The sequence below is a fragment of the Myxocyprinus asiaticus genome, chromosome 45, assembly GCF_019703515.2.
Source record: "Myxocyprinus asiaticus isolate MX2 ecotype Aquarium Trade chromosome 45, UBuf_Myxa_2, whole genome shotgun sequence".
Classification (NCBI taxonomy): Eukaryota; Metazoa; Chordata; class Actinopteri; order Cypriniformes; family Catostomidae; genus Myxocyprinus; species Myxocyprinus asiaticus.
The window spans coordinates 27,029,605-27,046,870 of NC_059388.1; the positions used below are offsets into that span (position 1 = coordinate 27,029,605).

General features: G+C 40.4%; 1 protein-coding gene across 1 annotated transcript in view; it reads right to left on the reverse strand.

The window, feature by feature from the left end:
- Positions 1–69: 69 nt before the first annotated feature.
- LOC127435057 (small subunit processome component 20 homolog) overlaps positions 70–17,266 on the reverse strand; it is a 28,420-nt gene continuing 11,223 nt past the window's right edge. The window contains exons 32-62 of the mRNA XM_051688203.1: positions 16,790–16,877; positions 16,550–16,693; positions 15,024–15,077; positions 14,784–14,936; positions 14,112–14,267; positions 13,719–13,859; positions 13,474–13,611; positions 13,223–13,362; positions 11,534–11,622; positions 11,124–11,440; positions 10,380–10,519; positions 10,100–10,256; positions 9,911–10,009; positions 9,667–9,834; positions 9,403–9,569; positions 9,170–9,311; positions 8,345–8,461; positions 8,046–8,216; positions 7,805–7,933; positions 7,377–7,487; positions 7,171–7,250; positions 6,990–7,059; positions 6,406–6,588; positions 6,182–6,313; positions 5,937–6,069; positions 2,289–2,476; positions 2,121–2,192; positions 1,759–2,046; positions 1,322–1,448; positions 996–1,141; positions 70–520 (exon numbers count right to left, since the gene is read on the reverse strand). Coding sequence (XP_051544163.1) covers positions 365–520; positions 996–1,141; positions 1,322–1,448; positions 1,759–2,046; positions 2,121–2,192; positions 2,289–2,476; positions 5,937–6,069; positions 6,182–6,313; positions 6,406–6,588; positions 6,990–7,059; positions 7,171–7,250; positions 7,377–7,487; positions 7,805–7,933; positions 8,046–8,216; positions 8,345–8,461; positions 9,170–9,311; positions 9,403–9,569; positions 9,667–9,834; positions 9,911–10,009; positions 10,100–10,256; positions 10,380–10,519; positions 11,124–11,440; positions 11,534–11,622; positions 13,223–13,362; positions 13,474–13,611; positions 13,719–13,859; positions 14,112–14,267; positions 14,784–14,936; positions 15,024–15,077; positions 16,550–16,693; positions 16,790–16,877 — 4,396 coding nt within the window. The 3' untranslated portion in view covers positions 70–364. The remainder of the gene's footprint in view (positions 521–995; positions 1,142–1,321; positions 1,449–1,758; positions 2,047–2,120; positions 2,193–2,288; positions 2,477–5,936; positions 6,070–6,181; positions 6,314–6,405; positions 6,589–6,989; positions 7,060–7,170; positions 7,251–7,376; positions 7,488–7,804; positions 7,934–8,045; positions 8,217–8,344; positions 8,462–9,169; positions 9,312–9,402; positions 9,570–9,666; positions 9,835–9,910; positions 10,010–10,099; positions 10,257–10,379; positions 10,520–11,123; positions 11,441–11,533; positions 11,623–13,222; positions 13,363–13,473; positions 13,612–13,718; positions 13,860–14,111; positions 14,268–14,783; positions 14,937–15,023; positions 15,078–16,549; positions 16,694–16,789; positions 16,878–17,266) is intronic.

Here is a 17,266-nt window from a genome sequence, read left to right on the forward strand (position 1 = left end):
TCTGAGTATAATCACTCTATGGTAATGGTTAAAGGAATAGTTAACCCAAAAAGGAAAATTCTGTCATCATTTACTCACCCTCATGTTGTTCCAAACACATATGACATTATTTCTTCGGTGGTTAGCCTCAGTCACTTTCATTGCATATTTTCTCCATACAATGAAAGTGAATGGTGACTGAGGCTGTCTTTCAGCCTTCTGTGGTTCACGTAAGAAAATGATATGGGTTTGGAACAACACGCCTTTAATGACTCCTAGGGTCTCTTGGTGTCTATGGCCAACACACTGACCTCAGCTTTACAGCACATGTTTGGTGACCTTTGCTGCCTCAGTCTGCAGAAACATTAAGCAGCAGAGAAACTGTTCACTTGATCATGGCCAAATCCCTTAGTGAGCTGCGTTTTGATTTCTTTGCTTTATGTCCTGAACGCACAGATTCAAATTTCCTCTTTTTGGCTTCAGTTTTCTTTAGTTGTTTCTTGACTTTCTTTCTAGCAGCAATGTCAGGATTGACAACAGCCTGCCAGGAAAAAAAAAAAAAGATATGGTCACATTACACTATTTTTATTTTTTATCCCCTTATCTCCTAATTTGGAATGCCCAATTCCCACTACTTAGTAGGTCCTCATGGTGGCGCGATTACTCGTATCAATCCGGGTGGCGGAGGACAAGTCTCAGTTGCCTCCAATTCTGAGACCGTCAATCCGCGCATCTTATCACGTGGTTCGTTGTGCATGACACCGCGGAGACTCCCAGCATGTGGAGGCTCATGCTACACACTGCGATCCACGCACAACTTACCACACGCCCCATTGAGAGCGAGAACCACTAATCGCGACCACGAGGAGGTTACCCCATGTGACTCTACCCTCCCTAGCAACCGGGCCAATTTGGTTGCTTAGGAGACCTGGCTGGAGTCACTCAGCACACCCTGGATTCGAACTCATGACTCCATGGGTGGTAGTCAGCGTCAATACTTTATCAGCAGCCCTTACCTGCATGGCCTTTTGTTTCTTGCGAGAGGTTCGTCTCTGGACGGCTTCTTTCTGCACTGTGGCAAAAGCCAGAGAGAATCGTTCCAAGCCGACCAGCTTCTTCAACAACTCAATCAACTCCTGAGCCAGGTTCTTTAATGTGGGGTCTGAAGGAAGCCAATAAGAATCAAAATTTAATACCAATGTCAGTTTCAGTCTTTAAGTCACTGGTTGAGGTAGCATGGCACACGATCAGGTATTGACACTATGCTGATATAAACATGCTTATTCTGTCCAGAAAGGTTTTTTTTCTTGTTGAGTATACTCTTAAGATCTGTGGGTCTTACCTTGGTCTGCATATGTGCTGTCCAGCTCTCTGTAGAGAGGAGCAATAATGGTGGTCAGGTAAGGTCCAAGTCGATCTTTGCCAAGATCCACAGCTATGGCTCCCAAGAATTTAAAAACACAGGTTCTCTGCAAAAAAATGAGAAAGAAACATTGTTCATGATTGTTCAAGGGCACGTGGTGAGTTGTGCATTGATGCCGTGGAGAGTAGCGTGAAGCCTCCACAAGCGCTATGTCTCCGCGGTAACGTGCTCAACAAGCCATGTGATAAGATGCATGGACTGACAGTCTCAGATGCAGAGGCAACTGAGATTCGTCCTCCGTCACCCAGATTGAGGCGAGTCACTACGGCACCACGAGGACTTAGAGCGCATTGGGAATTGGGCATCCCAAATTGGGGAGAAAAGAAAAAAAAGACAGAAATAAATTTAACACCTACCTTCAAAGGCACTTTAGGTGTCACAGCTGCCTCTCTTTTAGCCAGCAATAAAAGCTTCTTCATCACCCAGAGGAGAGTTGGAGGCCTGTTCTCATTCTCTTGCTCTTCAAGCTCTTTCTCCTCTTGAAGCTCCTTATCTTCCACTTCCCCTTCATTCTCTTCCATGTTATCAGTCGTTTCTTCCTCCAAACCCGTCACCTCTTCCTGTTCTTCAGTTGGGTTTGCTGTTTCAGACTCTGGCGAGATGTGGTAGATCACCTTGGCTACATAGAGCAAGTTCTTTATCACCTGGACATGGAAAAGAATACATCAAACTTTTGCTGTCACCCTTGTACTCAGTTTGGATTGGTCAGATTTCCTACCTGCTCCCCAGCAGCAATATCCAGGTATTTAGACTGTAGTTGGTAACAGAAGGATAAAACCAGCTCTCTCATCTAAAGCAGGGATTATAAACCAAAAAAAGAGACACATCAAGCTCAGTCTATGTACGTAAAGAATGAGTTTTAAATGCAAGTTTTTGGGTCCCTTGCCTTCTTATCAAGGTTTTGAGAGAGGAAATCAGTGGCCACACGCTGTGTGGTTTTCTGTGTGTTCTCCTGAGAATTCCATAAGGTCACCAGATCCTCTGGTTTATGAGCAGAAAACAGCAGGCCGAAGATCTGAGAGGCGGTCAGCCACACCCATGAGTGAGGGTACCGCAGATGTGAATCGATATGGCCTGAAGAAAGTACATAACACACTTCCAGTCAAAAGTTTTAACACACCTAGTACTAAATTTATTACAATTTCACATTTTATAAAAATAATAGTCATTTAAACTATAAAAGGACACAAATGGAAGTACAGGAGTTTTGTGGTGACCAAAAATAAGTGTCAAACAAATGAAAGCAATCTTATATTGTTACTTCAAAGTAGTCATTCTCTGCCTAGACTGCAGCTCTGCACACTTAATTCATGAGGTGCATCCGGGGATGCTTTTTAAACTATTGAATAACTTCTCATGTATGCTGGACACTTGCTGGCTACTTTTACTTCACTATCCAGTCCAACATATCAATTTGTATGTTTTTGTTTTTTTCATACATAGGGGCAATTTATATTTGTATTTAATATTTACTGAGAAAGGCCAACCAAATGAACATAATTTAGTATATAATAATTAAAATAAATATATGAAAACTCATATAATTCAAATACATTACATCATATACAGGTGCATCTCAATAAATTAGAATGTCGTGGAAAAGTTCATTTATTTCAGTAATTCAACTCAAATTGTGAAACTCGTGTATTAAATAAATTCAGTGCACACAGACTGAAGTAGTTTAAGTCTTTGGTTCTTTTAATTGTGATGATTTTGGCTCACATTTAACAAAAACCCACCAATTCACTATCTCAAAAAATTAGAATACATCATAAGACCAATAAAAAAAACATTTTTAGTGAATTGTTGGCCTTCTGGAAAGTATGTTCATTTACTGTATATGTACTCAATACTTGGTAGGGGCTCCTTTTTGCTTTAATTACTGCCTCAATTCGGCATGGCATGGAGGTGATCAGTTTGTGGCACTGCTGAGGTGGTATGGAAGCCCAGGTTTCTTTGACAGTGGCCTTCAGCTCATCTGCATTTTTTGGTCTCTTGTTTCTCATTTTCCTCTTGACAATACCCCATAGATTCTCTATGGGATTCAGGTCTGGTGAGTTTGCTGGCCTGTCAAGCACACCAACACCATGGTCATTTAACCAACTTTTGGTGCTTTTGGCAGTGTGGGCAGGTGCCAAATCCTGCTGGAAAATGAAATCAGCATCTTTAAAAAGCTGGTCAGCAGAAGGAAGCATGAAGTGCTCCAAAATTTCTCCTTAGCCCAGGTAAGATGCCTCTGACGTTGTCTGTGGTTCAGGAGTGGCTTAACAAAAGGAATACGACAACTGTAGCCAAATTCCTTGACATGTCTGTGTGTGGTGGCTCTTGATGCCTTGACCCCAGCCTCAGTCCATTCCTTGTGAAGTTCACCCAAATTCTTGAATCGATTTTGCTTGACAATCGTAAGGCTGCGGTTCTCTTGGTTGATTGTGCATCTTTTTCTTCCACACTTTTTCCTTCCACTCAACTTTCTGTTAACATGCTTGGATACAGCACTCTGTGAACAGCCAGCTTCTTTGGCAATGAATGTTTGTGGCTTACCCTCCTTGTGAAGGGTGTCAATGATTGTCTTCTGGACAACTGTCAGATCAGCAGTCTTCCCTATGATTGTGTAGCCTAGTGAACCAAACTGAGAGACCATTTTGAAGGCTCAGGAAACCTTTGCAGGTGTTTTGAGTTGATTAGCTGATTGGCATGTCACCATATTCTAATTTTTTGAGATAGTGAATTGGTGGGTTTTTGTTAAATGTGAGCCAAAATCATCACAATTAAAAGAACCAAAGACTTAAACTACTTCAGTCTGTGTGCACTGAATTTATTTAATACACGAGTTTCACAATTTGAGTTGAATTACTGAAATAAATGAACTTTTCCACGACATTCTAATTTATTGAGATGCACCTGTACATGTATTGTGGCAGCAGAAAAATTAAGCATTTCGAATAGAGGTTGACCGATAGTGGATTTTGTTGATACCAATAACTATAGTGGTGTATAATTTAACACATTATTTTTCATATAATGAATTGCACTAAATTACCGCGTTAACTCGTCAGCCCTAATTTGTATACAAAACTAATGTCAAGTATTTAAGTTAGAGCTGTCAAAATTAACACGTTAACGCATGCGATTAATTAAAAAAGTTTAACGCCTTTATTTTTCTTAATCGCGATTAACGCATTTACTCTTAATAAAGCAGAAACCAGAAAAAACACTGGTGGTACTAGTGCGGAGTCTTTTCTATGTATCCACCTGGAGTCATTACACCACAACACATACACACAACAGCGATGGGAAAGGACCTCTTAACGCTATTTGTATGTACAAAACAAGCCTAGATGGGACTTGTGACAGAAAGCAAGTACTTTGCAGCCTCTGTAAGACACAATTTGATTACAAAAGAAGCAGGTCATGTCTTAACTTTCATAAAATTGCAGAATGAGACTTTTTATGTGGAGATCAAAGCGGTGCTTGACGCTGATGCCCTGACGTGAATGATGAATGCGGCTTCACGATCGCTGTAGGAAAGCGGTTAGCCACAGTCTGCCAGGTGATTAATATTGTGGAGGATTAGAGTTTAAGAGATTAAATGCCAATTGCAATGAATATGCAACCTATTTTGGGACTAGTACTTTCAATTAGTTAAACTCCCACTTAGACTTTGGGAAATGTTTAATGTTACTTGAATTGGTGCTATTTTAGTGCATTTCTTTTCTTTTTTTTTTTTTATCCCCTTTTCTCCCAGTTTGGAATGCCCAATTCCCACTACTTAGTAGTTCCTCGTGGTGGCATGGTTATTCACCTCAATCCGTGTGGTGGAGGACAAGTCTCAGTTGCCTCCGCTTCTGAGACCGTCAATCTGCGCATCAGCGCATCTTATCCTGTGGCTCGTTGTGCATGACACCGCGGAGACTCACAGCATGTGGAGGCTCATGCTACTCTCCGCAATCCACGCACAACTTACCACGCGCCCCATTGAGAGAGAATTAATCGTGACCACGAGGAGGTTACCCCATGTGACTCTACCCTCCCTAGCAACCGGGCCAATTTGGTTGCTTAGGAGACCTGCCTGGAGTCACTCAGCACGCCCTGGATTCGAACTCGCGACTCCAGGGGTGGTAGTCAGCATCAATACTCACTGAGCTACCCAGGCCCCCTATTTTAGTGCATTTCTATATTTACAGTATACTATGGAAAGCTTTGTTTGTTAATAAAGCATTATATTGTTACATTTTGTTTTGCTTTCTTTCCTAAAAAGGAAATAAATGCATTTTGACAAGATGTATATATAGATTCAAATTTCAGCACTTTTAAAATCTGCGATTAACTGTGATTAAAAAGTTGAATCCACTTAAACCACTACTTAAGTATAAGGCTTTAGATCAAAACGTTTAAGATCTTGAGAAGCATAAATTCAGTGTCTAAACCTTTAACTGGTGGTGTGTATGTATGATGCCATTGATTCAGGTTTATAAGTGTAGGTTTTTCCACACTGACTTAATCCATGACTGTTAGACTGTGTGTGTGCTCATACCCCAGATATTGTTGAGCAGATCTTTAGGTTTTTGGAGCTCTAAAAATCTGCAGTCTTTGACGAGTTTGACGATGAGTGTGAGGTAACAGAACAGCAGTCTGTCAGCAGCCTTCTCATCCTCCTCTTCCTCAATCTAATTATCAAATAAGGACAATGTCATTTTAAAGAGATATACTCTTTATCCTTCAAGCCTGGACACACGCTCAACAGGACCATTCAAATGTGGACACTAAAGTAATACTCACATCCTCAAAGTTGGAAACGTTGATCTCGGTCTCTATGAAAGGTATCAGGGCTTCAATTCGTCGGCTGAACTTTTCCCCTTCTACCTCCGCAAACAGCCCACAAACCTGAGCTCCCAGTCGCCGCAGAGACGTCTACAAAACCCCAAATGCACAAACCATTAAAACCAAAACTTCCATTTCAGCAGAAATGAACAATTTCACTCAAATTTGCATTATCGACTGACCTTCTCTCCAGTCAGCCAGTTGTTGACGAGGATGAACATGGAGTTCTGATGCTGCAAATCAATCCGATTCAACAGAGACTTGATGGCCAGAGCTGCCATTTTCTTACAAGATGCAGAATCATCGTTCAACATGTCCAGCGACAGAGGCACAAAGAACAGACCGCAGTGTTCATGCAAGAGTTTCTGTGAAGAAACAGATGCAAACACACAGTATGAATATTTAACAGTATTTGAATATCAACATATTCTACACTTTTGTAGCATTTTATTTTTTCCCCAGAAATCCTCTTTTAAAGTTAACCAAGGCTTCTTGCGCCAAAACCACTTCCATTTCCTCTTTCTGACTAACATACCTTTAAGACTTCTGTATGTAAATGACTGCTGTTGTTTGAGGTGTTGAATATTGAATAGATTTGCAAATGTGGGTGGTCATAAGTTAATGTGCTAAGATTTCATAAATGGTGTAGGTAGAGTGGGGAAGAAGTTTTGCATAAATGTTAAAGCATATCTGCACTGTCTGTACATCAAACGATCATGTCTCCTTTAAAAAGAACATCAACATCCACACAGAGATGAGCCGATACCTGAGGGAACGTCTGGAAAATGAAAGCCATCATTTCAAGACAAGACTGTCTGCCAGTGTCATATTCATAACTGCAAAGAGCATGAAAAAAAATGGCACTTTAATTTGTCTGACATGAACAATTGATATCTGCCTGTTATTATTCGACTGCAGAGTTAAAAAAAATAAATCTTTAAACATACCCAAGCTGAGCCACTATAAAGTCAAAATGTTTCCTCATTTTCTTCCCCAGTGGATAGTCCATCAGGTACTTCAGGTAAATCTGTGGTAAAAATGGGTTGAAACTTAAATGTTCAGGATAATGATGATAGTAATGATGATTATGGTGACAATAGTGATGAATTATAGTGATGATGTGATTAAGAAAAGGAAAGTTCTTCCAACTGACCTGTCTGCAGCGTACTCGAACCTGTTCGTTTGTCCCGCTGATGGCGAGCTTAGCCACTTTTGTCATCACATCCTCCATTTCTGGCACCACCAGTTTTCTGGAGAGAATTGCCTGTCAGAGAAAAAGATTAAGAATTTAAACTCCGGTATATGGTGCAAATCGAAGATCACTATGGCTTGCGACCAAGTTTTACTCAACAACACAAGCAATATCTAGCCTATAAAATATTATGAAACAGAGCAAAACTTTTGTTCACTAAAGAAATTCCCATGACTTCAGATTTAATTAATTTCACTGACTTTTCTAGGTGTGGGAAAAAGATATATATATATATATATACAGTATACTGTACATATATATATACATATAGAAGAGAGATTTATATTATATGAGCAGGTAAGCAGGCAGGTTTAAAAAGTTTTACTCACCCTAAGAAGGCCAAACGCAGTGGCTTGCCGAGAGTTATCATGAATGTCCTCTTCTGCATATCCCAGCAGCACCTGCAGCTGTGTTTCTGATATATGTTTTGTCACACTCTTCACCAAAACAGTTATGGCCTACAAAAAACCCCCCAAAACATTTCACATTTGATTATTGATATTTATATATCAAAATGAGAACGTTATTAACTTGTGAAAGTGGAAAGAGTCTCTCATTTGAGGCAGGGACCTTGAAGCAGTTCTGAACGAGGTGGAAGTTTTCGCCGCGCCCAGCACCCGCTTTGGCGTAGTCCTTCAGCAGGACAAAGAGTTGTTTGGTCAGCTGCTCAAAATTCTGTTCCACTGCAGGCAGTGGGAACTTCAGGATCCAGATGAAGGCCTGCAAGGCTTCAGTAATGACCTGCAGTGCACGGAAAACTAAGCCATGTTTACCGTTTGTCAAATAGTTTTGATGTAGTCTTAAAATCACAGAAATGTATAAAGTCTTTAAAATACATAGAACACATAGTAAAAAAACAGAGGTCAGACCTTCACATGCATGGAGTTAAGACAGTCCAGCAGGAGAGATACGAATGGATCCAACATCTCCTGTATTGATGCGACAGATGAGTTGACCTTTGAACTCCTCAGACTGCCGTGAAGCAACTGTGTATGGGAGAATGAGGGATGTTATTGAAAAGCAACATTGCAACAAAGAACAAGTGAAAGGTCCTGATTTGGTACTGTGGTATAGTCATAATTATCAATACATCCATTATAAATAATTCACCTTAAGCATACTGATTGTTGAGAAAGCTATTTTCAGAATGGAATACTAGTGTACCAATTACTGAATACTGCGCAGAATATACTGTATACGGCCTACGACTTTTTAATAATGGTACGTGAAGCCGCTGGTATTATCCCACAATAAACATTTCAGAAAAGTAGTGTGTTATATTGTCGTCATGTGGCCTTATCATGTTGCCATGTTTAATTTTGCAAGTCCCTTCCAGTTATCAACTGGTTAATTAGCATTTTAAATCCAATTTTGTGTAAATATGCCTGGCAGTCCGAGTATTGCAGCAATAGTAAGATTAGTATGGTAGTATCCTATTCTGAATATAGCCAAAGTCCCATAAAACATTCTCAATTTTTTATTACTCGCCATTAAAAAATCTTTTGCAATCAAATTGATGTGCCATTCACTAAATGTTCATGGGTGTGATTGTGATCTTTACAACTCCAGTTGCTTGGTCATTTTATTTTAGCGTTGAGCCTTTGTGGTGGCCACCTTGATCCTCAACCATTAGGTTTACTACATCACCAACAGGTTTCAAGGGCAGCTCATGATTCAAGGTAGTATTTTCTTACACTAAGACCCGTTTCCACTAGGATGTGCATATTGGTTCTGCTGCTGATGGCAGCTTTCACTCCGCCTCTCTTAGGAATGGGCGGCAGAAGTAAGCAGCTCGGAGGAGGCAGTCGAGGGTCTGGAGGAGGAAGAGGCTTCTCTCTGGATAAAGAGACAACGTATGTTCCAAAATAACAGCATGACAATTATGACATTGTGTGTTTTTGTGTATGCATGAGTGAGTGTGACGTACATGCTCTTGCTGGTAATGAGCTGCAGACTTTGACTGATGAGTCCGTGGCTAAGCAGCAAGATTGACTGAGGGGTCATGCTCTTATTGAGCAGAAGACCAGCCACAATTCTCCTAAACACAGCATGCACTCGCCTAGAGACCTTCAAACTGGCTGTGTTCTCAAGTATCTGAGATAAAGACAGAGACCAAATAAGTCTTCTTTTCCCTTTCTGAGAACAAAGAAACAGTGAACCTGCTTTAGAAGTGGGTCTTAGATTTTTTTACCTCTTTGAATGGCAGGATGAGGTGAACCACTCGCTCCTGACTGCAGAACTGGGCTAGAAGCTCGTACGAGTCTGAGCTCTTGCTGTGACGGGCCTCCATCACTTTAGAAACTATGCCTTTGATCACCTTCTCCTCAGCAACAGCTCCAAACAGCTCATTGTTGAAGATCTGGGAAGGGTATTGAGAGTTAGCCAATAAAAATGCCTGTTAGTTTGTCGATAAAGACATAAATGGTGTCATTTACCGCTATAAGCATATCCATGCAGGGGTCAAGATCTCCTCCGGTCAATGATGGTTTCAGAACAGAGAGTAAATGGTACACAGTGAAGGTCAGCACATGGACCTGAAAGTTATAAAGTATACAGTGAAAATTTATCAAATGCATACTTTCTTAAATTATACACTTAGTATATGCTTGTACAGCCAACATTACCTGATAACCCTTCACTAGGACACCCTGCATCTCTTTAAGCAGATAATGGAGGTATTTATGTCCAAGCGTCTCTATGATCTTCACCAAAGTGGTTCGAGCGACATCACGGATCTCTTGGAAACGGCTCCTCAGGTGGACACACACTTTCAGAAGGATACTAAACATATAAAGACCAACAGTTTTGTTCATGTTCTGATACACCTCCTTTACTCAAACACATACTTGCATTTGAAAATGGGAGCCATTCCAGGAAAATATACACACACACACACACACTAACCCAGGTAAATTGGCTTCCATGACTTCCTGTGGGAGAGACTTCATGAGTTGAACCATGGCAAAGGCAATAGGCACTCTGAGCACCTCTTCATCTTTCACCTCCTTAGACTTCACCATCTTGTGCTCATCATCTCTTTTAACCTGCAAAAATACACATAAGTGTCCAATTATTCCTTGCTAATTACCTTGTAATTAATCAACAATTGACAGACAGCAAATCGCAATGACTTCTGATAGACATGTACAGACTTGAAGTTTTTTCAAGACACAAAAACCTATCAAGTTGTCTACCTAGACAGCATTTTTAGGCTTCATAGGTATACGTCTGATGCAAAGTCTGTTCCAAACAGTAGGCAGCAATACTTTGCTGCCTTAAGATAACTAATTTTGTCATAAATTTGAATGTATGGCAAGGAACTTACCAGAATCAAGGGTAATACTGAATACTTAGTATGTATTTTTGAGCTTATTAGAGTCTTGAGTCTTTAGCGTAGCAACATGCCAATGGCAAAATCCAAGAATCAGCTGTGACCAAAAATCAAGTCTCTTGTGAACTTCACGTGAGGAGCATTATTTGTGCACCTAACAGAGTTGCTACCCATTAAAAGCATCTCATAAATTTTTTTTTTTTAGAATGCAAACTTAGGCAGCTACCTAAGTAAACATTAGACAGTGAGCCAGCTCACTTGGGTTTAGCCTTAGTCATACTTAAGGTGAAGCTTTAGAAGAATGAGTGAGCTCTGACCTTTGCAATGAGACACTTTTGGAGTTTGGGCAGGACACTTTGGGTGACCGTATGATGAATGGATGAGATAAGAGCTTCTAAATCCTCTTTACTCTTTGGAAGCCCACTGCTGACAACAGGGGGTGCTTTCTTTGCCTGGCTCTCTGTGGGGACTTTTGGTTTGGCAGAGTCTTGTATTTCAGTGTCCATTGCTTCTGTTGCTGTGGAAACGGCTGCTCCTGCATCATCGGTTTCCATGGCAGCCTCAGCATCACTTCTGTCCATGTCAATGGTTTCTGCTGGCTCCTTCTCAGCATCTTCCTCCACATTACTGGTCTCTGAAGCAAAAAAAATCAAATTTGTTGAGTTGAGCACTGTGGGCGAACAGCAATTATATGGTGGCGTGTTTGACTGTTATAACACACTCTAACCTTCTGTCTTCCTGGGCTTAGCTGCCTTGATTTCTTTGCTTAGAGTCTCATGGTCAAAATGGAATGCCTCAAGAACAGTCACCAACAAGCTATGCCAGTAAAGAGACAAGCAAATGATTTAATGTCATAACAAGGAAAGAAACGTTTAACAGACATACAGTGATGTAATCCTGATTTCTTATATATTTGAGTATTTTTCATACTAAATTGTTTTAGATCGTCAAACGAGATAACATAAAACAAAGGCAATCTGAGTAAAAAAAGTTATCCAACACCTATATCACCATGTGAAAAACTAACAGCCCCCTTAAACTTAATAGCTGGTTGTGCCACCTTTAGCAGCAACAACTGCAACCAAACGCTTCCGATAACTGGAGATCAGTCTTTCACAACGCTGTGGTGGAATTTTGGCCCATTCTTCTTTGCAGAACTGCTTTAGTTCAGCCACATTGGAGGGTTTTCAAGCATGAACTGCCCATTTAAGGTCCTGCCACAGCATCTCAATCGGGTTCAAGTCAGGACTTTGACTAGGCCACTCCAAAACTTTAATTTAGCTTCTTTTGAGCCATTCAGAGGTGGACTTCCTCCTATGCTTTGGGTCATTGTCTTGCTGCTTAATCCAGTTGCGCTTGAGCTTCAACGCACGGACTGATGACCAGACGTTCTCCTTTAGGATTTTCAGGTAGAGAGCAGAATTCATGATTTCCTCAATTACTGAAAGTCACACTGGCCCTGAAGCAGCAAAGCATCCCCACACCATCACACTACCACCACCATGCTTGACCGTAGGTATGATATTCTTCTTGTGGAATTCTGTGTTTGATTTGCGCCAGATGGAACGGGACCCCTGTCTTCCAAACGGTTCCACTTTCGACTCATCAGTCCATAGAATATTCTCCCAAAAGGTCTGAGGATCTTCAGGGTGTGTTTTTGGCATAATTCAGATGAGTCTTAATGTTCTTCTGGGTTAGCAGTTGTTTTCGCCTCGCCACTCTTCCATGGATGCCATTTTTGGCCAGTGTCTTTCTGTTAGTGGAGTCACGAACAGTGATCTTTATTGATGCGAGAGAGGCCTGCAGTTCCTTGGATGTTGTCTTTGGCTTTTTTGTGACTTCCTGGATGAGTCGTCGCTGTGCTCTTGGAGGAATTTTGGAAGGTCGGCCACTTCCGGGAAGGTTCACTACTGTGCCAAGTTTTCTCCATTTGGAGATAATGGCTCTCACTGTGGTTCTTTGGAGTCCCAGAGCCTTTGAAATAGCTTTGTAACCCTTCCCAGACTGACGTATTTCAATCACCTTTTTCCTCATCATTTCTGGAATTTCTTTCAACCTTGGCATAGTGTGCTACTGGGTGAGACCTTTTAGCCAACTTCCTGCTGCTGAAAAAGTTCTATTTAGGTGTTGATTTGATTGAACAGGGCTGGCAGTAATCAGGCCTGGGTGTGTCTAGTCCAGCTGAACACCATTATGAATGCAATTTCACAGATTTGGGGATTTAGTAACTAAAAGGGCAAAAACTTTTTCACACAGGCCAAGTTGGTGTTGGTTAACTTTTTTACTTCAATAAATAACATTATCATTTAAAACCTGTATTTTGTGTTTACTCGGATTGCCTTTGTTTTATGTTAGAAGAAATCAGGAACAAATACTTTTTCACAGCATTGTAAATGCACAATCCCATGTTGTGTACCTGACAGCCAATTTCTGCTCTGCTAAGCCGGTCTGTAGAACATGGACGAAATGTTTGAGGTAGAACAAATACTTGGACCAGGTGAGGCGTTTGCACACAGCACCAATAAGCTCAACTGCTGCCGCTGTCATGGCTTCATACTGGGAACACAGAATTACAATTCATCAGTTTAAAACACAGTAAACTGACAATCAGAATGGTCAAAAATATAACCAGGCCAAAATTTCAGACTGATAAACTAAAGTAACAACCTTCAGCAGTTTTTCGTCAAACAGAGCAATCATGGCGTAGGGCATGATGTAATTTTGCATTGAGCGTGAAGACATCACAATCGTGCCCTCGGTCAGCTGTTTGGCAAACTTCCTGAGAGCTCGTCCCCTTCTGTGAATCTGAAACGCAAGCATGTCAGAGCGGTGCCTCAAAAACAAACCTTGTTGTACAGTGAAAGCCACTTTTCCATTTTCCATGTTTTAAGACTCAGGTGCATTTATGTAACCTGGATGTGCTTCATGTGTTCAAAGAAATCAGACTCGGGATCAGTGTAGTTTGTCAGCTGCACCAGTTCACGGAACTCAGATCGGTTTGGGAAGGTCTTCACCAGGCAGGCCAGAACTGTAGTGTAATCATTTCGTACACTCTGAGAGAAAAGGACAAAAAGATGTTAAAATCAACATGAAACAGCATTTAGAACCTATTTTACTTTCGTAACGTGACAAATTCTGAGTGAAACAGGATATTCTACAAAAAATAAATAACATTTTTGGATGGGACTTGAGGTCCCAAAAGCAAAAGAAAAATATTTTTTGTTCAGAATAACTTCCAGTAATAAATGCAAGTAAATTTGCATACAGTGGTTATGCAATGAAAGTCAAGTGTTGTGTCTTTTCACCTCAATCTTGCTCTTCAAGCCCTTGCGCAGTGCATCCAATATTGTGTACTGCACAATCTCTTTGTAATCCGCCTCTGGGCATCCCAATTCAGAGAGCCGTGTTATTATCGTTGACAGACACATTGTGGCAATGTCAGCCAAAGACATGTCCCCAATCTGTCACAAAAACACACACACAACTTTCATACAGCAGTCAAAACTTAATGCAGGTCAAGAAACAAAACAATATGCACAAAGAAACTAAAAGCTGAAGTTTGCAATTTCTGCAACACAATCGCCACTGAATGGAATTGCAAAAATAAACAGTTTGTTTCAAAACAGTTGTTCAAAGAGTCAGATAGTCCCGCCCCCAACTCATACCATTGTTTGAGTAACGTTGATGGGTGGGGTCTTAGCGGGTCACTCAAAACAAACACAAGAATTCTTATAGCGGCACAAAAAAAAAACAGTTTCCGGGAAAATTAACCTATTAACGGCTTACTTATAGTTGTCTCTGCGTATTAAGCTCGGACAGAAGAAAGTATTTTAACACTGAAAAAGTTACATACTTCATCTTTAAGAGAGCTTTAAACTTGACGATTTGTGTTAACAACTGAAATAATAACAGTATTTGCATTCCTGGATGATTCTGCATTTTCAGACCCAACAATCACCTCAACGCTCCACACTCACTGTAAAAGAATGAAAGCAGTTATGCATGACAACAGTCAGGTATCTCATATCCAGCGTGCTCATCTCCTTAATGTGCTTGTTGATCTTCTGGAACGCCACCAGACGCACGTCAAAGTGAATCTCGTCCAGATGTCGACTGTCAAACGCACTGAGCTGGAGATGAGAAAAGAGCCAGTCAAATAAAACGATTATTGGAAGAAAGAAAAATAACTCTTTCTGATTGGCTCAATGGATTCTTACCTGAACGGCAACATCTGTGATGTACTTCAGCTCACTGTCGATGTCTGACAGAGTCTGTGAGGAGAGAGGAAGTCAGTTAGAAGGCATTTTCTTAGAGGGGTGTTAGGTAGGGATGGGCATTATAGAGTAAATTTGTAGTCAAGTACTCTAACCCACAAAAAAAAAAAAAAAAAAAAAAAAAAAAAGGAGTAAGCGATTTAGGGCAGCAACTAACTAAACGATTAATCTTCGATTATATTTCCGATTAATCGGATTACATTTTTATTTCCTTTATTTAATTAAAATGTGATAAAAAAAAAAAAAAAACAGTTTTAATGTATGCTTATCCAGTAAAATAATGTTTGCCATAGTATAAATTTACTGGTGAAATTAAACATCACATTTGGCATTATCAGTACTATCAAATAGCAGGACCCTTAGCATTTTTATACATTATACACAGTTTATATAGTACATTTATCAGATTCACTCTCGTGCTGAAAAGTCTCATCCTAGACTTTTTGTCTAGACATCCTAAGCTCACTGTATTACATGCGCTTACATGATGAGAGGAAAAATTTAAATGAAATCATGGTATGACGTTGCACACGTGTATTAAAAATGATCGCGCTGCTTTTCTCCATTGCTATCAGTTTGATTTAAGTGGATGCATGCTCACGTGCTCGGTAAAGTGTAACAGAGACTCGCTTGTGGTAAAGACAAATGATTTTGCGAAATGAAAATACGCGCCTTATTTTGAATTCATAACATGTATACATTAAAAAAACTGAGAAAATAGCAATAAAATGCAAGTTATGCACTGGAGAGAACAAGTCTTAAGCACATGAAACAGCACATGCCCTCTTTCAACGCACCGCTCCACTATAAACTGTATGCTTCTTTGAAGTGTTTATAAAGTGCTCTCGTGCAATGGGCATCTTGGGTCATGTTTTTTCCGCTTCAACTTGTCTGTCGTTTTTCAAACGAGTTATTATGCAACACATTTTTCACTGGGCTGCAAAGCGACGTCTCTGATGGAGCTTCTCCATGCTCGCCGCAAATATCCAACTAATCGATAATGAAATTCGTTGTCAATGATTTTCATTATCGATAATTATTGATTAGTTGTTGCAGCCCTAAATCGATTACTTGTAAATTAAAATGTATGTTGAAAATATCAGGGATGACACATACATTAAATTGATATTTTGTTTTATTCACAAACATTACCCAAGCTAACTTCAACAAACTTTGCGTTTCTTTTGGAAAAAATGAAATAAACAATATGCATTAATTCAGTTCTCATTAAATTTCATTACAATTCTCAATGCATTAATAACTCAGTTGTAACTGCGCGATTTGGTGAGAGATTCGGAGGGAAAGTGCAGTGTAATTCAGTGTTGCCTACGGCAGGCAAATAAGAAAAGGAAAATCAGTTTGCTATAGTCGAGTAGTATTTTTAATAGTCAATTGGTCGGTGCTGTACAAGTACTCGATTAGTTCATAACGTGTGCACATCCCTAGTGTTAAGAGGTGTGTAAACTAACCTGGAACACCTCACACAGAGCCTGACGAGGGAGTCTGTTGTGGATGACAGAGAAAAGTTTACTGAGTGGCTTGAGGAATGTGCTGGGCTCCGAACACTGTTTCAGCAAGTTCTGCATTGTAGCCAGAATATCCATCTCTGTTTCCTGAGAGAGAGAAGAGGAAAACATCCACAAAGATGCTTTTATATATCCACCATTACAAAATATTAACACACATCACTTTCTGATGTGAGGACTTACCTGAGCAGTTTTTGAATTGTTAAGATACGGTAAAAGCAAACTGATCAGTGCGGAACTCTGTCCCTTGTCAGTCACAAATCTGCTGATCCTGGGACAAGACAAAAACCAGCAATTCGTTTTTTAGTTTGTTCATTTCTCCTTATTTATCTCACAGAATTAACGTAAAGTACCAGTCAAAAAAGTTGGGACACATTTGACTGAATTTGTTTCTCACGATTTTAAAAACCTTTTTATGTAAAGGCGTATGCTTAAAGTTAGTTTTAGAGGGGGCCTGGGTAGCTCAGCGAGTATTGACGCTGACTACCACCCCTGGAGTCGTGAGTTCGAATCCAGGGTGTGCTGAGTGACTCCAGCCAGGTCTCCTAAGCAACCAACTGGCCCAGTTGCTAGGAAGGGTAGAGTCACATGGGGTAACCTCCTCGTGGTCGCGATTAGTGGTTCTCGCTCTCAATGAGGCGTGTGGTAAGTTGTGCGTGG